The sequence below is a fragment of the Puntigrus tetrazona genome, chromosome 17 (genome assembly GCF_018831695.1).
Source record: "Puntigrus tetrazona isolate hp1 chromosome 17, ASM1883169v1, whole genome shotgun sequence".
NCBI classification, from domain to species: Eukaryota; Metazoa; Chordata; class Actinopteri; order Cypriniformes; family Cyprinidae; genus Puntigrus; species Puntigrus tetrazona.
In genome coordinates, this window is record NC_056715.1 from 1,806,638 (window position 1) to 1,829,852 (window position 23,215).

General features: G+C 36.9%; 3 protein-coding genes across 9 annotated transcripts in view; 2 read left to right on the plus strand and 1 right to left on the minus strand.

Moving 5' to 3' along the window:
* Positions 1–1,177: 1,177 nt before the first annotated feature.
* On the plus strand, positions 1,178–10,882 carry LOC122361533 (NACHT, LRR and PYD domains-containing protein 13-like). The gene is made up of 7 exons (XM_043262327.1): positions 1,178–2,072; positions 2,477–2,638; positions 4,515–6,377; positions 7,167–7,337; positions 7,549–7,710; positions 9,775–9,821; positions 9,892–10,882. The coding sequence occupies exons 2-7, from the start codon at positions 2,490–2,492 to the stop codon at positions 10,443–10,445; spliced, it is 2,946 nt and encodes a 981-aa protein (XP_043118262.1). The 5' UTR covers positions 1,178–2,072; positions 2,477–2,489; the 3' UTR covers positions 10,446–10,882.
* Positions 10,883–11,375: 493 nt separating this feature from the next.
* Positions 11,376–13,438, minus strand: lft2 (lefty2). The gene is made up of 4 exons (XM_043263856.1): positions 13,158–13,438; positions 12,199–12,442; positions 11,832–12,083; positions 11,376–11,720 (listed from the first exon to the last, which is right to left on the minus strand). The coding sequence occupies exons 1-4, from the start codon at positions 13,420–13,422 to the stop codon at positions 11,393–11,395; spliced, it is 1,089 nt and encodes a 362-aa protein (XP_043119791.1). The 5' UTR covers positions 13,423–13,438; the 3' UTR covers positions 11,376–11,392.
* Positions 13,439–17,257: 3,819 nt separating this feature from the next.
* The window catches only part of cdc42bpaa (CDC42 binding protein kinase alpha (DMPK-like) a), a 52,876-nt gene continuing 46,918 nt past the window's right edge, over positions 17,258–23,215 (plus strand). For 6 of the 7 annotated variants that reach the window (XM_043262267.1, XM_043262269.1, XM_043262270.1 and 3 more), the window contains exon 1: positions 17,259–18,412. In XM_043262267.1, the coding sequence (XP_043118202.1) occupies positions 18,235–18,412 (178 nt within the window). In that variant the 5' untranslated portion in view covers positions 17,259–18,234. Of the gene's footprint in view, positions 18,413–23,215 lie in introns of all 7 variants that reach the window. The other variant, XM_043262273.1, reaches the window with a different exon arrangement.

Consider the following 23,215-nt stretch of genomic DNA (forward strand, 5'->3'; position numbering starts at 1 on the left):
TGATTGATGACAGAATTGTTTGGGTGAAATAACCCTTTAACCATAACTACTGCTGACAATTTGCATTCCTATTTTTATCTCATATATTGAACCACATATTGAGACAGAACTGCACTGTGAAAAACTGTGAACTGTGCCCGGTTCCATAAAGCACCTTAAGTTTTCTCTTAAGTATGAGGGTGCTGCATATAATCCCTTAAACACTTCACCCATAAACAAATCCCTCATGACAAGCTCACACTACATTATTGAAAGACTAGTCTCACATTAAGCAACGAGCTTTCTTCTTTTCTGTCGTTGTTTTGTCACATCTTTACGCATACTACTAACAGCACATACTGCAGAGTTGACGAGGTGCAAAAAAATGGTTAAAAAATGTTTTCTCACATAAATTCTTCCAAAACATTACAGCAATGATAGGCCATTTCTCCAAGCATGGACAATTAAGTGGTATAACTATGCATAACTAGTATATGCATATCTGGTATGTGCAGTTATTTCATCAGAAGGACAGAAGAAACCCACGACGATAGATAATATTTGGCCACGATTCAAGGGTTTTGTTACCTGTGGAAAGACCTAAGCCAAGAACACCCTTTAAAACGAACACCTTTAGGATGAAATCTACAGGGTTTTATAAATGATGTTTTATTTTTATGTTGCCGAGTTCACCGGTTACAACATTCATTGTGTAATTTTAATTGTCTGTGCCTTCAGCACTGCCTGTAAAATGAGTGTCTGTGAGAAGAGAGGGGTGGAGAAAGATGTTCACACTCAGCCTCTCCAGAACCCAGCTGTGTGTCTGTGAAGAGTGACGTGTCTATGCCTACTCCCCTTGCATTCAGTGATGGAGCAGATATCTCTGACCCTGAGGGAGTATGAAAGGTTAGTCTCAGCTAGACTGTCAGGAAGGAAAAATGTAAGGTAACTACAAGGAGAGCGTCATAGGTAGATTGGCTTAATTGGCTGCTGGTAAGTACTCTTTTCTTTCATTGTTTGACTGTTTTCGACTGTAGGTGGAGATTAAAGTATTGTAGACATAAGGATAATGGAGTTTGATTCCATATTGATTTGAAAAAAGATGTTACAAAGCAAGTGCTTAGGGAAGACCTGTTTAGGAAATTGACAGATGCAGGTATTCTGCCTGAAGAATCAGAGGGTGGCATTGAGGGTCAGTCTGAAGTTACAGCTGATGTAAATCTAGGATTTCCTAGATCCTAGGATTGCCTTAAAGTTAAAAGAAATGGATCTTTTGATTAAAAAACAGGAATGCGAGGCAGAGATGATTAGACTTCGTGTAGGAGAGACGCAAGCTGATATCCAAATACGTAAGCCAAAAAAACAAACAAAACAGCATCTAACTAAGGGGGAAGTTCTAAATAACCTAACCAGGTAAAAGTAAAAGAAATAAACAACAAAAGCTTTCCTCCACTCCCTCACTAACCATAAAGACAAAGGTAAGTTCAACAATTAAATGGCACCCTCCCCCTACAGCTTCCCATTTATCATTAAACAATCTTATTCACAATAGCTTTTTAATACCATTAACAAAAATAAAAGAATTAAAGTAGACGTCACTAAACATTTAGGCTATAGTATTATAAATCTGGTTGGTTTGTATTGGTGACATGATATGTAAATGATATTGGAATGGAATTGTATACTTTTTTTTATTATTCCCACCAGATGACACTTATCTGTTTTAAAAAAATAGGCTTTTTAATGGCATTGTCAATGCCATTAAATGTCATAATCAAACACTGCATTAATTAAAAGAAACATAAATATGTATATGTGATAAAAATTCAGAAGTGATTACCAGTACAAGTGCTTTACACACTGACAACATACAGTAGTTGTACTCTGTTACAGGTAATTGTGCAAACCAGTTCAACCAGTTTATGTCAAAACTGAAACTATTTTAGACAGACTCCATTTTCTGAACGGAAAATGAGAAAATAACAGGAGAGAAAAACTTGGTTTTTGAACAGATCATCTTAATGCTGCTATCTATAGAGACATAATTCATGAACTGAAAGAAGTTGTGTTTGATGTTCCCCATTTTGAGACAGGTAGGTTTAAACAAACATATTTATTATTGTGCATTGGTAAATCAGTATGAATCTGTGCAAATACATTTCTGACTGTAATATATTATAGTAAGTAATGTAATGTAAGTATCAGATCCGTTAACCTCTGTAATAAAAGTTTTTCTTATTGTTGGCAGCAAGTATCTGACGAACAAATTCAGTGTCTTTTGGAGTCACAGAAGTACAGTATCTTAAACAGAACAATCCCGTGACAATGTGTCTGCATCAATAGATTAGCGAGGCCATAATAAGTCCTACAAAACTGCCATAAATGCGAATATTGATTTCTCATGAAACAAGTATGTCAGGGTGGTAGCAGCTCTATTGACTGTCAGTTATGTAATTAGTGTAAATCAGTAATGTAATTTTATTGTCTGTGCCTTTAGCACTGCCTGTAAAATGAGTCTCTGTGAGAAGAAAGAGGAGGAGGAAGATGTTCACACGGATAAAGCAGCCTCTCCAGAACCCAGCTGTGTGTCTATGAAGAGTGACATGTCTATGCCTACTCCCCTTGCATTCAGTGATGGAGCAGATATCTCTGACCCTGAGTGAGTATGAAAAGTTAGAGGATATACACAGAAAATGGAAAAGATTTGATGGTTCCTTTTCAAATAACAAACTGTTGGCTCAGTTAGACTGACAGGAAGAAAAAATGTAAAGTAACTACAAGGAGAGAGTCATAGTGTCAGGCTCTGATCAACGAGACGGACTCAGAATACAATCGAACGAAATCAGTTTAAGTCAGACACAAAGCATACAGCGGCATCCAGGTGAATAAAGGAAACTGAAAATCTTCACACAAAGTCCATTTATAACTTTCCTTAGGAGGCAGACAAACAGGTAGAGCCAGGATCAGCGCTTGTAGAGAGTAACGTTGAGATCAGCCACTGACTAACTGTGGTGCACAGGTATATAAAGGGTCTGGACTGAGTGGGTGCAGGTGTGGGTAATCAGCACTCTGGAGATCGGGATCGTGAACAGGTGGCGGGATCGGTTGATGAGGGGAGTGACGGTTTGACGCGTAGGTAGACATGACAGGCACACGCATGTTGAAACGTTATATATGTCTGACGGGAGTGAAAAGAAAAAATAAGGAGTGAAATATCAAGGTGTAAGGTTGTTTCATGTTTTGAATATGATTTTCTTTAACTAATATTTTTGCGACTTAGTTCTAAATGCGGTAATTATTCAAAATTGGAATGGCATTAGAAAATGGATGGGAAACTAGTGTTATCTTTTTTTCTCTCTAGATATTTGTGTGTATATATATATATATATATATATATATATATATATATATATATATATATATATATATATATATATACATACATACATACACAGTCCATCTGTCTTTTTATTCAAACCAATGTAAAACTCCCATTGTAGCCATTGATAAAATTTTAAGGAGCATTGTAAAAATATAATCATTTTAAAGAATGCCACATTGAAATTAAAGTGATCAACCTAGGGCTAAATTCAAAGACCCCAAAAATCTAAGTGAAAAAATAATGCAGCAGGTCAGTCCATATTTCATTGCCACAACTCAAAATGGTACTCAGTAGTAGTAGTTTGTATAGCCCCCACATGCTTGTATACATGAGATGACAGGTGGTGTCTTAGGGTATTTCCTCCCAGATCTGGACCAGGGCGTCCTTCTCCAAACCTTTTCATGACATTGTGCTAGGAGACACAGCAAACCTTCTGGCAATGGCTTGTATTGATCTAGTCTCTGTAGGTTCTAGATATCGCCTCAAGCTGTCCTCAAAATGACACAGACCCTAGTCAAATCCTTAGCGATGCAAATCAAATACATCAGGGGTCTCCAACACGTTGCACGCAAGCTAAGAGTAGCTCATAGCTAGGATGGAGGTAGCTCGCCAAGACATACTTGACATATAAACCATGACGTTATTTTTATTATTCAATTAATTTAATTATAATTAAACCCATATTTGAGAGAGAGTCATGGTTTGAAAAACAGACTGTAAATATTGTTCAGCTTTAATCAAGCTTTAATTTTGTGTTGAAACTAATGAGGGAAATTATATGAAAGAATGTATAATTTACTTGTGTAAATTCATTATAGCTAGGAAACTGAATGCCTTCAGAAAAGTTTAGATGGAATTTGGTTTCTATCTTCTCTTTGAGTGATATGTAACGGGGTTATGAGCAACAAACTTTATTTTAGCATTACGTTATACAGGACTCATAACCAGTGTCCATCATATATAAGGTATTGGCTGAAATTAAAATTGTGTTTCGATTAATTGCACAACCCTACACAGAATAGGTATAAACATGGTTAATAATGATGAAACTTTTAATGAAACTCACATATTTTCACATAAATATTACATATTTTCTTTTATTCTATTATAATGCTTTTTCACAATTTTTCTGTTCATTTTACTTTTTCCATAGAGTAAAAAGAGATGATGTTATCATATCTATACCCCGTCTGACCTGTGCTGACCCTGACTATTGGACTTGTATCAGACAGAGAGTCAAAGACAAACACAAAACCAGCATGAAGAACCAGTATGAGAGATTATTTGAGGCAGTCATACTTGAAGAGAATCAAACCCTCCTCAACAGGATCTACACACAGCTCTACCTCATAGAAGGAGAGAGTAAAGTAAATGAAGAACATGAGGTTTTACAAATGGAGAAACCAGCCAGAACACAAGACACTCCAATCTACTGCAATGACATCTTTAAACCCTTACAAGAACCAGGATATGAGGAGAAAGACAACATCAAGACTGTTCTTACTAAAGGCATAGCTGGAATTGGAAAAACAGTTTCTGTGCAGAAGTTCATTCTGGACTGGAGCGAGGGAAAAGCCAATCAGGATGTAGATTTCATGTTTGTTCTTCCATTTCGAGAGCTGAACTTGATTAAAGATCACCAGTACAGTCTTTACAGACTTCTGCTGGACTTTCATCCTGAACTTCAAGATCTGGAGTCAAAGATTTATGGGGAGTGTAAAGTTGTGTTTATCTTTGATGGTCTGGATGAAAGCAGAATTACACTGACGTTTTCAGATTTTCAGAAGGTTTGTGATGTGAATGAGTCTTCATCAGTGGGTGTGTTAATGTCAAACCTCATCAGAGGAGACCTGCTTCCCTCTGCTCTCATCTGGATCACCTCCAGACCAGCAGCAGCCAATCAGATCCCCTCAAAATACATCAACCGTGTGACAGAAATTCAGGGATTCAATGATCCTCAGAAAGAGGAATATTTCAGGAAGAGAATCAGTGACGAACATCAAGCCAGCAGAATCATCTCTCACATTAGAAGATCAAGAAGCCTCCACATCATGTGTCACATCCCCGTCTTCTGCTGGATCTCAGCCACTGTGCTTCAAAACCTCCTGAAACAAGACGACAGGGCAGAAATGCCTCAAACTCTGACTGAAATGTACATCCACTTCCTGCTGACTCAGATCAACATGAGGAATCAGAAATATGATCAGAGAGGTCCAGAGGATCTGCTAAAGTCCAATACAGACATGATTGTAAAACTTGCTAAACTTGCTTTCAATCAGCTGATGAAGGGCAATGTGATGTTTTATGAGGAGGACCTGATTGAAAGCGGCATAGACGTCACTGATGCCTCAGTGTATTCTGGGATTTGTACTGAGATCTTTAAGGAGGAATCTGTGATTCATCAGAGGAAAATCTACTGCTTTGTACATTTGACCTTTCAGGAGTTTCTAGCTGCTTTCTTTGTGTTTTATTCCCATGTAGTCAAGAACAATGAATTACTGAAATTGTTTCTGAACGAAAAATATCAGTGGTTCAGTTGGAAATTCTCTCTGCATAAGATTCTAAATGTAGCAGTTGATAAATCCTTAAAGAGTAAAAATGGACACCTGGATCTTTTTCTGCGCTTTTTGCTGGGCATCACGCTGAAATCCAATCAGAGACTCTTACAGGATCTTCTGATACACAAAGTGAACAGCTCAGAGAGCATCAAGAAAACCACACAATACATTAAAGACAAAATCAAGGGTGTTGAACATATCTCTGCTGACAGATGTATCAATCTGTTCCTCTGTCTGTTAGAAATGAAGGATCAGACTCTGTACAGAGAGATTAAGGACTTTGTAAAATCAGAGAATCACTCGGTGAATCAACTTTCTCCGTCTCACTGTTCAACAATCACCTACATGCTTCAAATGTCGGAGGAGGTGCTGGATGAGTTTGATCTGAAAAAATACAAAACATCAGATGAAGGTAGAAGGAGACTGATACCAGCTGTGCTGAACTGCAGAAAAGCTTTGTGAGTATTAATTTATGTGAATGGAGATCAAACAGCATTTGACATTTAGTGAAAATCTTAATAATTTAATTAGCATCTCTGTACATGTGAAAGTTTTGTTTCATGATTCAAGGTCTCTCTAACTTTTACAATTAATAGGTTGTTTTTTGCTATTGTGCAGAGAGTTCAGTTCGGGCTGAAATGTTTGCTGAAACTACCTGAAGTATATGATTAAATATAATGTGATATATATTTTGAGAGTTAGTTAATATGGTACTAAATAATATCACTATAACAGAAGTCAGATTTATACAGTAAATACATAAAAATACATTGTTTTTATTGTTGTATATGCCTTATATCAACATCAGTCTACACTCAGTGCCCTATAATGATAAGAAACAAACTAGATTCATGATAACTTTTATTTTTAAATAACTTTAAGACCTTTGGAAGCAATAAAAGCCTTCCAAATCTTTTAATTTTAAATGCAAAACTATTCACACCTGGATGTGGTTGGATGGGGACTGTTGGTTTAGCTATAAGACCTGGATTGGTGTGTGGATTTCCAGTCAATTGAATTTGCCACACATGCACTCTAAATATAAAAACATCTCAAAGATGATCCATAGAAATGGAATCACACCTAAACTAAATATTAACTTGCAAAGGGTCTTTATGTGTGTGATTTATCAGATATTTCAAAGTATTAGAGTATTTTAAATATTATGAACTGTAATGTTTGAGCTGATTGTCAGTCCATATTTATTGTTCACATTCTGATGAAGAGTATTTAATTCTGTGTTATAGACTTGCCTACTGTAATCTCACAAGTCTCCGCTGTGAAAGTTTGTCTTCATCCCTAAAATCATCAAACTCACTGAGAGAGCTGGACCTGAGTCACAATGACCTGCGGGATTCAGGAGTGAAGCTGCTCTCTGAAGGACTGAAGAGTTCACAATGTCAACTCAACGTACTAAAGTAGAAAAAACTAGAAAAAATACCTTTAAAAAGCATTCCCCCTTTTTTATGAGTTCCTGGATCTGATTCTGAACCTGTTAACAGTTATCGGTGCATAACAAGTGTTATGTTGAATTATTTAAAGTGGCTTGTTTGTATCTGATCAGACATGTGTGTGTATCAGTTTTAAATAATTTCAATGTGTTAAGTGTTTGTATTTGCGTCCTTGTAGATTATCTGGCTGTATGGTGACGGAGGAAGGCTGTTGTTTTCTGGCTTCAGCTCTGAGTTCAAACCCCTCACACCTGAGAGAGCTGGATCTGAGCTACAATCATCCAGGACCATCATTAGTCAAGCTGCTCTCTGATCCAAACTACAGACTGGAAAAACTCAAGTATGTTCAACACTGATTTTCATCCTGTTCACTGAATCATAAGGTTTATGTTTTATTTGTTTTGTAAAAACCAGTGGTGGAGCCAGATTTTAGTAGATGGGGTGGTCAAGGCTAGTTCACCGGATCTAGACCATAACAGAAAAATCAGGCTGTTACTCCAACCTGGCATAAAAAAGCATGAATAAATCCTGTGATTGCTGATCACTTTACATTATCCCACATTAGCTATACATACTTACAGTAGCTTGAAAAATGTTAGTGTAACAAACCGTCACTGAGGCTTGGATCCAGAAAAGAGCACAAAACATGCAGATGACAGGAGCAGGCAATATCATGGTTAATAAACAAAGCGAAGTAGGTAGACAGGTAAACAATAAGCTGGCAAAGTAATAACAGGAATCAGTCCAATCACAGGCAAAACCACTGACTTTGCAAAAGAGTTGGTCTCAGAGAGCTGATTATAAAGCCCGGTTAGTGAGTCTCAGGTGTCACAGGTGATCAGTGCCAGGTATGGGGCTTATGGGAAATGGAGTGAAAAACTACAATTCGGGGGAAATCTCCCTCTTGACGGCCTGAAGAGGAAGTGGCAGAGGTGTTCTCTGTTGCAGTTAGCGTATTAGAACTAACTCCTCTTATTTCTCTCATCTGATTAACCAGCAGTTGGAAAAAAAGATCCAACATTAACTTATTTAGCTTACTTCAAATAGGACTGACAACTTTTAAGTTCAGCCTGGAGTGAGAATCATTCAGGAAAAATTAACAACCTTGAGATGTGTAATTTAATGTTTTATCTAAACTAAAATATACAGGAAACCCTAGTAAGTGTAAAAAACCAATACATTTATAGTAAAAAAGTAACAATTGATTTGCTCATATCCCTCCTAAAACAATTATAGAAACCATCACAGAAAATTCTGATATTCCATAGGATGTATTCATATTTCATAAGGATTGGTTTTAACAAGCCACCAATAGAAGGTGACCAATTACAAGAAGTGCTCCCGAGGCCCCACAGGTACCATGTTTCCAAGTCCCATCATAACCCTTAAATCCATTACAAATTTGGAACATAAAAGCATGTTGTTTTTCAGCTGGGTTTGAGTAATTTTTATAATAAGGTTTTTTTTTAAGCTCTATATTTGGTAAATTAATTATAATAAAGAGTAATTATATAATAATGGAGACCACTCTGGCTCTAGCATTGCTATCAATCAATCAATCATTTTTATTTATATAGCGCTTTTAACAACACAGGTTGCATCAAAGCACTGTACAGTATAATGACAGGGATGTATAATGGCGAGAGTGACCAATTTCTTATTAAATGCAGAGACGGTCTCTGTAGTCAATTCAACGATAATCACTAGAAGTTAAGTGTCCCCAACCAAGCAAGCCAGAGGCGACAGCGGCAAGGAAACAAAACCCCATGCATACAGAATGGAGAAAAAAAAAACCTTGGGAGAAACCAGACTCAGTTGGGGTCAGTTCTCCTCTGACCGGACGCCCAGCACTTAACTTCCAGTTCAATTTTAAACGCAACTGTGTCAGGTAGTGTAAATGACTTAGTGTGTGCGTGTAAGTGTGTGTGCATCAGGATCTGGTGATTGGTCCACGGGGCGCATCTAGATGTTCTGGTCTCTGATGAACATAATCTCTGTGTGCAGATCCACCATCTAGTCTGGATACAAACTGTGAAAGCAGATTGAGAAAGAGACAGGACTAATATTAGCGTAGATGCCATTCTTTTTACGATGTCACAAGTACATCGTATTGTAGGAGTAGTGTTCCCGGTTCCATGCATTATGGTGTGTGAAAACTTATGAGCAGAACGGTATTGTGGAAAGAGGGAGTGAAAGTGGATTTTAAATTTGCATTTTACACCATGTCCTAACCAGATGTGATCAGATAAAGCTACAGGCTGTCTTATTTGCTTCACTTCTTATAAGCCACAACCACACATTAAACATTAAATGTACCACATTTGCTGTTTGACATTTACATTTGGCGTATGATTTTTTTCATTTAATGTTTATTTACTTTTATATAATTTATTGACTTTTATAGTGTCGATCATGGAGGACAGTTCAGGATTACAGCAGGACTGGAAAAATGTAAGGACACACGCACAAGCAAAATGTTTGTTGTTTCGTTAAAATGCTATAATCTCTCATCTCTGTTCAGATGCATTTGATCTCACACTGGATTTAAACACAGCAAACACTCATCTCATCATGTCTCAGAGGAACAAAAAGGTGACATTTGTGAAAAGGAAGCAGCTGTATCGTGATCATCCAGACAGATTTGAAAAGTATCCTCAGGTTCTGTGTAGAGAGAGCCTGACTGGATGTTGCTACTGGGAAACCGACTATAAGGGGAAGATTGATGTGTCAGTGACATATATAGGAATCAGCAGGAAAAGATGGAGTAATGACGCTTGGTTTGGATGCAATGAAAAGTCCTGGAGCCTGACCTGTTTTAATAACAGTTTCACCGCCAGACATAATAATACAAGCACAGTCATATCTGCCCCTTTAAGTCACTCTAACAGAGTAGGAGTGTATCTGGACTGGTCGGCCGGCCATCTGTCCTTCTATAGTGTTTCTAATCCACGGATACACAAGCACTTGCACACATTCAACACTACATTTACTGAACCCCTCTATGCTGGATTTGAGGTTTATTCTGATAGTTTTGTGTCTCTCTGTAGGATGAAATGTCCTGTCAGTAACAACTGAGTGAAAGAAACGCAGCCACTTACATGAGTGTCTGAGCTGGGTGCTGGGCTTTACAAAGACTAAATGTGAGAGATTGATTTCTGTCAGGGATATGTAATGAGGGTTTCTTATTCTGACCTAAAGCTGCCCAATTCAAATATTTTTATTTTATATTTTTATCCAAAAATGACAACTTGTCTTATACTGTATGAATATTATATGAATTCTCTGTGTGCACTTTCCTTTCATGTACATTGTGTTCTTTTTATGTATATTATATATGTATATAATGTTTATTTTTATGCAAATTTTGTTGTTTGTATGTACCTGTTCTCAACTTCATATGAGCATCAAAACTGATCAATCATTCTAATTATATTTAAATCACAGTCAAACTGAAGATGTGGATCAAACTCATGTCGCTCAACTCTCAGATAATAATAGATATTTTTAGTCTATATTTGTGTGTGTGTGTGTGTGTGTGCGCGTGATAAATCTTATTGATTCTAACACGCAGCGCAATTAAATCTTTTTTTCAGTAACTAATTATCATTCACTGTGAAGTTTTGTTATAATCGATAATAGATTATTAACATATAAATAGATAACAATGCTTTTTGTGACCATGCTTTCGATTTTTAAGATGTATTTTAATAAAGACATCAACTAGGCTAAGCTATATTTATTCCTTTATATAATAAATAATGAATTAATTTGTTATTACTGATGTTGATGGAAAAAAATGATGAAAAATGTAACTCAGAAATATGAAATTAGTTATTTTTATTTTTCAGAACACACATCACTCAACAGGGAATGCTTACATTACATAAACTAATAATTCATAAATAATTTTATTTTCAAGTGCTCAGTGGGGATTGGCAACGTGTGAATAACAGATCAATAACTACGAGGCATTTCTTGTGAATCATAACATCACTTGTCATCTGAGAACAAACCACAAGATCTCAAACTGGAGGGATTTTGTCCATGGAGCAGCCACACTTCTCAACAATCATGTTAGGAAACTCAGCCACCTCGATTTCAGTGTAATCTCCCTTTTTCACCAGGTACATCATGGGCAGTGGAGCGCTCTCCATCACCGCACAGGTCCTCTGCCCGTATCCGTAGTAACCACGCTTGGGCTGCTTGCATCCTCCGGCGCATCTGAAGGCCTGGTACCCGGCCGGCTCAATGATCCAGTACTGAGTCCAGGTCAGCTCACGGAAATTGATGAAATGCTCCTCCCGGCAGCACTTGCTGCTATTTGGGCTGGAGTTACAGTTCCCCTGGGATCTGTTGACATGAAAATGAAGGATTTTAGTTGAGGAACATTTGACCGACGGGTATAAAATACAATGCAAGTCGTGTAAACCGAATAAGCTGCTGTTTAGTAATAGTACTCACCCATATTCATCCAGGTTTAGAGTGTACAGCACAAGTTCAGGTGCACCCATATCTTTCTCCAGGGTGTTTTCCTTCGGGTCCTGTGTGGCAAAGCGCACTCTTTTGGCCATCTCAGCTGCATAGCTACCAGGTCTCTCTCCTTCAGTCCACACCTCCAGATGCAGAGGCGTTTTCTTTTGGGATTTAGACCAGTAATGAATGGCCTGAGTCACGTCAAAGCTCCTCCAGCCAGACTCATGGATGGGAACCAGTCTATTAAAATAGTGAATGCAGACAAATAAGTTCCCAGTCATGCTTTATAAAATTAAATACCGGAATCGTTCGAGCATTTATTTATGTTTTTATTATATTTAGACACGTGTCGTACCTTGAGTCTATGAGTGATGTTCTGTTGGAGCCGTTTTCCAGCACTTCCACCCAGTAGATGCTCACTCTGGCGTTGTTAATGGGTCTGTGGTGCCTTCGCTCAGGTTTGGATGGGTTCTGTGCGGCTGTTTGGAAAAGTTTCAGTTCGGCCATAGTGACCTCTGTGTTTTCTTGCAGTCTGGACTCCATGTCAAACACAAGACGCTGACGGGTTGTGTCGGAGTACTTGATTTCTCCTGTTATATCTGTCAAAAACAGAACATGTAAGATTATAGTTTACGGCAGATGCACTCTAAAATGTTACCACGTGAATGTTTCGGCAACCTTTTTATCATTTTAAACAATTCATAGCAGTCAAATTGCATATAAACTGGAACTTTAGTTGCAATAATTGTTATAAACTCAAAAATTAACATAGCAATTATGAAATTATTTTGGCTAATGTTAATTTTGACATATAAATGCAATTTAATTCTATACATTGATGTTGCAACAACAATATATTTATACATTAACATCAAAAATTCTATAAATAATTGGTAAATGTTATTAGTCTATGGTTACTTATTGTCTTCCATATTGTCCTTCCATGTTTTTATGTTGATATACTTTATAATATTAAAATATAGAATATTCTGCACAAATTTTGCAAGTGCACTTTATGCATCTATGCTACTTTTTTAACCTATCTATTTAATCTATTTCAAATATTGTTTGCATTATTTGTAACTGCATTTTTAATCGTGTAATATTTCTAAAGAATGCATGATTTTTAAGCAAAATCCTTTATATATGCAACTAATTTTTAAAAAGGTTTTTTAACTATTTAAAACCATTGTAAATGTCATATTTTTTTGCATTTGTTGCTGCTCCTTGTTAGTTTAATATACCAAATGCATTAACTAACGTTAAAATATACACATTTTAAAAATTTTTTTGCAAATTGCAAATGTAACCCACCTGCATTCCCATGGATTCCTCTAAGAATTCCCGCCAGGCTTGGCAGAGATCTCCTCCTGCGCTTGTGATGGAGTTTCAGCATGGAAAGATATTTGTTCTTGATGTGAGCTGGGATGACTAGGTTTTCCAGATCTCTCTTCTGAATCCTGGGGAGTTCGGTTAGTCCGAGTTTTTGGAGCATGGCCTGCATCATATCCTCATGGCTGAATCCCTGAGTGAATGAGATCATTGTGGCCCAAATGAACAGCTGGATGAGCAGAGCCATGCTTGATGTAGGGATGCCAGTGTCTCTCTCCTGATTGACTGACTGACTCTCTGAGTCTCTCAGGGTTTATATACAGTCGCCCCTTCCCTCCCTTCCCCACCCCGTCTGGCTCTTCACACCTCAAACAAAGGGGAGACAACCTAAAAAAGACACCCTTCAAAGCTGTGTCCCATTTAGACCACCTATTGTTGCTCATGACTTTTCAAATAGATTCAAAGTATGTTTATTATATATTTGATATATTTTCTCATATCAAATATGAATACGTTTTTAGTTACATGTTGTATAATTATTTAAACTATGTATTTACATAGAATTATTACACTTATTAATCACATTTATCAGCGTATTTTTACATTTAATTAAATCGATTTCAAAATCAGTTTTTGAGCAAATTTTACATTAAGATTCTTATTGTATGCTTAGGTCATTATATATTTTTATGTGTTAAATTATTAGTTATATTTATATAAAAAAATTTAATTAGAATAAATATATATATATATATATATATATATATATATATATATATATATATATATATATATATATATATATATATTATATATTATTTATTATAATTAAATTTATATATATATATTTTTTATATATTTTTAAATTTTTTTTTATTATTTTTTTTTTTTTACCAGTTTAGTCTATTTCAAAGCATGTCATAACTTTAACTTTTGATTTACATTTACTTTTATTAATTTATTTTAATTACTTTTATTACATGCATTCTTTCCCGAAGCAGAAGTTAACGTTTTCGTGAAGAAAATGTAGCTTTTATTTACTCTGCAGCTAATACTTTTCTCTCCTTTATTGTGTGTAATTAATGCATTATGACCAGTCTGTCTATATTTCATTTTGGACCCTTCTGCTTTCCAGCTGCAACCATCTTTGGTAGGGCAGAGGCGAGAGGAAAGTGTATTGAGAAATGGCCACCCCTGCTGTCATTATTTCACAAACAGAGGCAGTAAATCCAGGAGTGTGTTCAGGGATGTGGATTGGAGGGAGTTTCTCAAGGGGGTGATTATCTGTTACTATTGCAGGACTGCTCAGACCTCTTCTGTCCTGCCAACATGCAACTAAACTTACCCCAGTCTGTGTATTGTGTATTGGGCCGCAGGTTGTCCTGGGATGTCAGACAATGAAGGTACAGGAACGGCTGATGACGGATCACGTCACGTCAGACAGCTAAGCAAATTTACTCGCTACACAGCCACGTTTTCATGGTAATCGTGTTATTATCTGACGCTGTTTGTCAGGATGGGCAAGACAACGAAAATTCAATGTTTACGAATCAACATGCCTATTATTATTCCAAATGAAGTCAACAGTACTACAGATAAGCCGTGCTTTCTCTAGCAAAAATTTAAGAACTAAAATTCATGCAGAATTGAAAACCATTATATATATATATATATATATATATATATATATATATATATATATATATATATATATATATATATATACAAATGAAAATCTGAAAATTTAATTTATTTTAATAAATAAATAAAAAATAAAAATAGCTCAAATTAAAAATAAATAAATAATAATAATACTTCACTATTATATATTAATGTTTTTATTTAGAAGTTTTTTTACATTAATCATGTTTCCATTTATTATTTTAAAATCATTCATTTATATTTCTAAAACATTGTGAATTCTTTTTTTTAATTACTCATAACGTAACTCGTTCAGTTCTAAAAATGCTACTGCTGTCATATAAGCGTAAAATTATTATAATTTGTTGTAAAGACTCATTAAATTTTCTAAATGTGTGTGTTTACACGGTTCTATCTCTGTCAAGTCTTTCTGCTTAAAAGTCACCTTAAACGTTTCCTCGACTAAAGACAAGGCAATTTCACATCTGACAAATAAATAAAGATAGAAAGAAAAATGTTTATGTAGACAAATATTAATGTTATTATTAATGCCCCGGACGTCATTTTGATGTTTTTGCAAATTTGAAATATTTAGAATTGTATAAACTTCTGAAGGTTTTTAATTGTTATTACTTATTGTTATTATTCATGTTTTATTTAGTGATTTACTAGACCATTATCCTATTTTTCTGGACTCTGGAAGTTAGTATTAGATGTTGTTAAATTATACTTAATTTAATAATACTTCATTTGAGCACACTGTGTATTTTCAATGGTAAATTGCATACTTTCTGTCATTATAAGATATCTCAAGAGACGGTCCAGTTAAAATTGTATTGGCCTTAATGTTTTGAATACACACCATCATGACAAAAGATCTTAGGCCTGAGACTTTCAATGACTCATTAGGCCAAACTATTATTTCTAGCTATAGACGGTTGTTTTGGAGGGTGGGGTGTTGCGATTTCTTTGATTTCTTCATGCTGCAGATTCTAGCACATCAATTAATTAGATGATCTAGACTGAAAGTGGCGTTTCTCATTTTCCAATTGCATATGAAAAGGGATCAGAAGGATTAAACCAACAATAACATTGTCCCGTATTTTAGCCCTTTTAATCAAGAGCCCCCAATAAACACAAAAGGTGTTAATGACGAGCGTTATAGAAGCTGTTCATTGAAACCAGCCCAGCTGCACACATCAATGTTTACTGCTATGATGGAGGGCTTTATTTGATCCACTATCAAGACTAATAGAAATGAAATTAAGTTGTTCGGCCGGCTGTTAATACACAGTCTGCTTTGGGTTTCTTTGCTTGAAAATGCCAAGCTAGTTTACTCTGCATCACAGTTTGCCATAAATTCAGTTCTTTCATTCATTCTCTCGTTTTCATGGACGTAATGCCCAATAGGTGACGCTGCTTTACAATGAAACTTTTCTTAAACTGTCTGGACAGACTTTTCAGTCCTAAAGGGGGAGCTCTGACATTTATGGAAATAACCAAAATGTAGTTTTATACGTGCATGTGCAAAAATGATATTTGTATGATATAAATTGTCATTATATCGCAATAACATCACGCTTTCAGAGGTCCAACTTCATTTTCCATCACTGCTAATTAAATTTAGTGCGGCTTAATAAATCGTAATTAACTTAGGGCTGCAGGTTGTGACATTTGAGACACTCTTTTTTGGCTTTATGTTATTACATTAGGGCTACTTGTTGCACTTGGATGTTTACATTCACTGTGCAGTGAAAGCAGCTTTGCATTTTATATTTCATAAACGTTTTTTTAATAAACCGGCAAACATACCCTACATAAACATGTTGGAATATGAATTAAAATATGCATATTTTTCCAGCTGTATAGATATAACTATAAATAGAATAGAATAGAATAGAATAGAAAGGCAAACACAGTAAGATTCAAACTGCAAACTGCATTAAGGGGCGTACATATATAAGCATAATTAAGGATTAATATAAATCTTAAAAAGGAAAGCATGAACACATGTGACCCCAACCTGCCCCGCCCCCATTCCCAAAAAAAAGCTATTACAGAGAGTATTTACAGTATGCATTTTTCGTTTTTGTTTATATTAAATTGACTTTTATTTGTTTGCGTCTGTTCTTGTGTATTTTGAAAGTGTGTCTCTGGGCCTTTATATGTGCGTGTTAGTTTGCGTATTTGTCTACATTCGTGTTATTTCTTTAAAGTGTTTGAGAGAATGCATGTATACATATATGCATGTGTATAGCCACGTGACTGTCTAGGCTGTACATACAATATGTTTATGCAAATGCATGTTTGTTTGGTTTGTATATGTGTCTGGATGTGAAAGAGTGATAGAGAGTGAGAGAGAGAGAGAGAGAGAGAGAGAGAGAGAGAGAGAGAGAGAGAGAGAGAGAGAGAGAGAGAGAGAGAGAGAGAGAGACTAGTCGCCATGTTTCTCCTCATCATTCCCGAAACACAGTGATCGGCGGCGGGCAGATGAGAGAGAATCACCCCGTCACCCCGCATCCACACCACCACCACCATCCTCCTCCTCCTCCTCTTCATCCCATCACCACCATCATCATCACCCGACGGGCTTCATCGAGCGAGCAGGACTTACTTTTGAGGAATTATTGATGGGAAAAGGACTATGGAGAACTAAGGGACACTCAATCGGTGCTTTTGGGGAACTTCGCTAAACTCACTTTTTGAGGACATAAACACACTCAATCAATCTTTTCCACGCACGTAATGCCCAAATGTCACATTTGGGGGGCGTGTCATGTTATTTCTGTTTGTTTTGAGGTAAATTCTCTTTGGGGATGAGCTAAAAATCTATTAGCTTTGCTAGCCGACCGTCTTTATTAGCCCGATCATTAGCATCAGTTATTTAAACCCGTTAAAGTTGAACAAACCGGGGATGTTTTAAAGTATGTTTACTTGACATGGTTCGACACTAGTACTTGTTAATGTTAATGCACGATTTTTCGTGTTTATGTGGGAGAAAACCAGTTAAGATGCTTTGTGTCGCGAGAATGTTGTTAGCTCGTTAGCTAGAGTAGCTACAAAAAAAGGCACTTAAAGGTATGTAAAGTAACATTTACAAAACGCAAGCGATAAATTACATTTTTACACAAAAGTGTGAGGCCTTTTTTGGATAAATGGCTTAAATTGTCATCTTCCCCGTTATTTTGTGGTTTGTTGGTCACTTGGTACATTAAGAAGATGTAGTGAGAAGTTTTATTTGGGTATGAAATTAAAACTCGTTTTAAGTTTACTGCAGTTGTGTGACTGCATTTTGCTGCGATGATGAGTGGTTTATATTTATAGCTATTTACAGATCCCCTCCAAAGAGTTCTGGCGTATTCGCATCTATTTTAATAACGTTACACTACATATTTTGGACTGACGCTCGTTTTGAACCATGTCTGGGGAAGTGCGTTTGAAAAAGCTGGAAAAACTCATTCTGGATGGCCCTGTCCAATCCAATGGACAGTGTTTTAGTGTGGAATCTCTTCTGGATGTTCTCATATGCCTTTTTGATGAGTGCATCAACTCCCCGCTCAGAAGAGACAAGAACATTGCTGAGTTTTTGGAATGGGGTGAGTATAATGATTTAAAAACATGTCAATGCATTCCATGTTTAAACCGTATTAAATAGCTGTATTTTATGCCTAGACCATTTTAAATCAATGCATTCGATGTTTAAACTCTATTAAATCAATGCATTTTATGTTAAACTCATACCAAATCTATGCATTTTATGTTTAATGCGTTGCAAATCATTGATTTAAATCAGGATATTATTGTACCAAAGCAAAGTTCATTAGGTGGTTGGGTTTTAAAGTAATCATTAATAAGGATGTACATGAAGTTCATGCAACAAATGTTTTTAAGCCACGTTTGGCAGCACTAAATCATAGGTGTGTGTGTACAGCCCTGGAAAAGTCAAGTAGCAACATGCTGTTAGATTCTGAGCCATCATACCAGCACGCTGAGCACGGGGCATGGTTTGAAATTAACCTCAGTAAGGTAGTATATGATATCGGAGGATGATTAAACGGTGTCACAAACCATTTTGATTTATAAGTACACGTGCTATCTGATGTCTTGAAAAAATCTGCTTCTGCCTGTGGCAAAGTGTCCCGTCACCGAAGGCTGCGCTATTCACTGTCTTGCTAATTGATCGAACTGGTTCTCTGCAGGAAAGGCTGTGGCTGCGTGAATAAGGTAGAAAAAGACCCCAGGCTATACGGTGTCATTCTCTATATGGATAACAACACTGCTGACGTCGGAGATGTGAAATCTCTCCCCCCCCCTTTGTGTTGTACAAAGGATTTTTTTTAAGCTTGGAATATAAAGTTGACTTGTGTGGTGGTAAAATTAGAAACGCATTTAAGTTCACGCAAAAATTTTAATTCGCCATCAAGCCATTCAATATGTTTTTTTTTAACGGGAACAGATTTGGAGAAATTTAGCTTTACATGCAGTCAATGGGTGCCGTCATAATGAACAGTCCAAACAGCTGATAAAAACACAGTAATCCACACCACTCCAGTCTATTAATTAATGTCTTGTGGGGCAAAATGTTTGTAAGAAACAAATTAATCATTAAAATGTTGCTCAAGTCTTCCAAATATAAAAGTCGCTATCTCTCAGTTAGGGGAGATTTATGCACATTATTGAAAACTCTTCAATGGTGGATTTGTTTTTTACAAACACGCACCTTTTCTTTAACTTGAAGTGATGGACTGCAGTGGTGTGGATTATTGTGATGTTTTTATCAGATGTACTTTTTTTGACGGCACCCATTCACTGCAGAGGATACATTGCTGAGCAAGTGATGTAATGCCACATTTCTGTTCCCGATGAACAAACTCATCCACATTCGGGTGATCTGAGGGTGAATACATTTTCCACGAATGTTTATTCTCGCACGAACTGTTCCTTTAATACCTGTGCTAGGAAGTTTTACAAAGTGACCATCATGTGAGTAGAATGTAACTGAACGTATACGGTTTAATGGAAAGAGTAGCTGCATTGTTTGAGTGCGTTTAATCAGGGGCCTCCTGACCCAGCTTAACTAAAGAATATGACTTTACGTTACGATTTTGGGTTGAGCAGGAAATGACTGGAGCTCCACATCACATTCGGCTGTGAATGAACATAGTGTGCTGTTTGTTTGTTTATTTTGTGGCCTGACTCGCAGCTACCCAGAATGCCTTGAATTGTAAACATTCCTTCTCAGGAAACAGAAGTCGCGAATGATGCACGCAGATACCAAACAAATGTGGCAGAGCTTGGAAATAATAAACATCCAACCTGACACATTAATACAAAGCATAGCGCTTTTTTATAGGGGCCAGAATTAAAAGCGTGCCTCCTTGCAGACCTCAAGCTGAGCATGTGCTGTAGTTTATGTGTGATTGCATTTTAATTCATTTCTTCTTCTCAGCCTTTCTCAGAATCATTGACGCTTAGATAAATAATTTTTTTTTTTTTGGACATACTCTTCAGGGTTTGGCTGCTGCCGTAATGGAAGGTATTTGTAGGCTCTTCAGGTTTATTCTTCATATATAAAACATCGATTTTGCATTTTAAGATGCTCTAAACAGCCCTCTCTGTGACATTAGGTTTAAATGATCCTTACACGCCTTTCAGCCACAGGTAGGTTTTAGACGATGCCAGTACAAGCTTGAACTCGTGCCCAGATCATCAGCCAGATATGTGTTATCTCCGTCAGGGTCCTGGGACGACCACATGATTCAGATGGGATGCTTTAATTTAGTTATCTGACAGTTGACGGCTTTAGAGACGGTGCATGCAATATGCATCATACCAGACGTCACGGTTTGGCAGGTCCGGATGAGAAATACACAACGCGTTCATGTTGAAATATTGGTGTTGAATAGTCTATTCCAGTCTGGGCCGGCAACTGAAAGTTTGTAGGTTCAAACCTAATACGCTGTACTAATAAAGGAAAGCATTTACCCTGGGTAACCTCAAATCTCCACATTGTTAACTTTAAAAAAGTCATCAGTTGACTAATTGGTAATTAGTGTGTTGATTTCACGCTCTCTCTGCAGGTTGGAAAGAGGCCTGAACACTTTTATTTTAAGGCCATTGCAGGAATGTGCAAGTCACAGATGCCGTTCAGGCCCAACTGTTTGAAAGAAAAGGCTGACTCGGTGAACGGTGACTAACAACTACCCTCTGGTATTTGAAGAAGTCCCCTTGTGCAGTGAGTTTCCCTGGACAGCTGGTTTAAATTGACAACCCAGGCAGTTTTATGTGGAAGTTCTGTCACAACTCCCAACGTCTGCTTTTCCAGTGTTCTAGCTTGCATACGTGCTGGATACGTTTATTTATGCAGGTTAGGTTTGCTGTCAGGTAAAACCGGTCTCATATTTTGGGATTAGGTTTGTATTAACTTTGGGAGGTTTCTCGTATTCAAAGGTTAAATCCTCCTCATCACGAGATTTTCCTTTATATTCAGTCCTCATTTGTATCTGTTTTATAGCAAGTCAACGCTTGTTTAGGAGTGTCATGCGCCGCGATTGGCAAGACCAGTATGATTTTAGGGATGGAAATAATCTTCTTGCCTGTCCTGAACGGATTGGGTTTAGGACCAGACTTGTTCCTCTGTTGTTATTTGCTCTCTCGTAGATAGAAAAAGGCGATTGTAAACACTAGTAGTTGTTCAAATCTGACATTACTGATCTTCAGAAGCATACGTTTGAGATCGTGCTATTTTTAACATGACCTGATGTTATAGTCTTTTCGAGATAAATGCACACCCTTAATTGTTAGGAATTTAAGGTAAACCCTGTAATCATTGTATTAACTTGAATTACACGTTATATTGACATCTGCAGGTTCTTTTGTTTGCATGTTTATTAATTTCAGATTTTTTAATCAAGTTATTTTTGCCGTAGCTTTTCAATTCTCATACTATTTCAGTTCACGTGATGGTCTTAAATTATTATGAAGTACCACTACACACGTCGAAAAAAAGGCCGAAGAGGTCTGGCTATTTATTCTATACCCGGTGTTTGTGTTACGCAGGCATTTCACAGTAAAAATGCTCTTGATGTTGGAGTCGAGCGGAGCAGGTTTGAACAAGGCAAACACTCGCAAGCGTATCTGAGACCTTTCTGCAGTCTGGCTTTAAGCGCGTCTTTCCCTCTATGGAAATCGCGTTTTAATGATCCTGCCAGTGCCTTTGCCTTTATATGGTCTCCTAATGCGGGTCTCTTGGGTATTGCTGGAGATAGATGGTGTGGTTCATTTGATTTGCAGCTCTGTGTCCTCTTACGCCGGAGCCCGTGACAGTGATATATACACAACGAGCTTTCTGCATTCAGATCTTTAATGAACACCGACCTGTTCGTGCTACAGTTGTTTTGGACACTTTGGAAACAGTGTAGGTACTTCTTTTGGAAGGCTTGACCTTTAAACTGTCCTTTATAAATAGACTTTATACACTTTCACTGTTTGATGTATCGGAGGCCGTGATGGCAGTTCCAGGTGGTCTGTTTTCCATCTGTTTCTAATGCCCTGTAAAAGGATGCCTGACACGGTGGTAACATTTGATATTCACAGCATTGTTTACATGGAATCCTGCTCATATCCCACAAAGCTGTGTGTGTAGATTTCATATCAACAACTCAGTTGCCTGACATTTTGGCTGATGGAACTCATCCTCGGCAGCTTCAAGTGTCACGTCTTGTTTGCTTCATATTAGGTCGTCCATCTTGGATTTTCATCATCCGTTTATCTTGTATCTTTCTTGCTAAGTGTTGATAGACTGATAAAATGCTTGGCAGATTTTCAGCATTAGCCAATGATCTAATCATTTTCACTTATCGTGTTTGGTGTAAATTTTCAAGAAATTAAAATTTATAGTCTATAAAGCATTGGCCATCCATTATTTTGGGAATTGGCGCTTGCCGAGCCACTATTCCTAACCAGATAAAGCAATAAGGAGCTAGATATTTCGATTGTTACTTAGTATCTGTTTCAATCACGAGTTCCTGTGAAACCTCATTGATCCAAAATAGACAAAATAGGCTGTTGTAATTTCTATTCATTTACACTCATTGTGTATTATTTGTCATTGGAATATTTTTGAATGCAGTTAGGCTGTGGTGATAAATGATAATTCATTGATTAGAAGTCAAAACCAACAGCAAACCCAGATCTTTTACGGCTAGGCCACGCCAGCCGTGAACTATTGTTGCTTTCTGTTATTTTAGTTACACGTTTAGAACCTCTTGCTGATTGTTGGTAAAGAAACTGCACACTCTTGCCAAAGGCATGACGGTAAATGCACTAGGATGTCAGGTGATTTCAACAGGAACGTGGAATCTGGAGTTGCGTGTTTGACGAGAGAGCTCAAATATACT

What these genes read in the sequence shown, in the direction of transcription:
- LOC122361533 (XM_043262327.1), top strand. Translation starts at nt 2,490, where the DNA reads ATGAGTCTCTGTGAGAAGAAAGAGGAGGAGGAAGATGTTCACACGGAT. An exon ending in GCAGATATCTCTGACCCTGA is followed by an intron (nt 2,639 to 4,514) that starts GTGAGTATGAAA and finishes CTTTTTCCATAG; the next exon opens with AGTAAAAAGAGATGATGTTA. An exon ending in TGTCAACTCAACGTACTAAA is followed by an intron (nt 7,338 to 7,548) that starts GTAGAAAAAACT and finishes GCGTCCTTGTAG; the next exon opens with ATTATCTGGCTGTATGGTGA.
- lft2 (XM_043263856.1), bottom strand. Translation starts at nt 13,422, where the DNA reads ATGGCTCTGCTCATCCAGCTGTTCATTTGGGCCACAATGATCTCATTC. An exon ending in ACATCACTCATAGACTCAAG is followed by an intron (nt 12,084 to 12,198) that starts GTACGACACGTG and finishes CTATTTTAATAG; the next exon opens with ACTGGTTCCCATCCATGAGT. An exon ending in CTAAACCTGGATGAATATGG is followed by an intron (nt 11,721 to 11,831) that starts GTGAGTACTATT and finishes TCATGTCAACAG; the next exon opens with ATCCCAGGGGAACTGTAACT.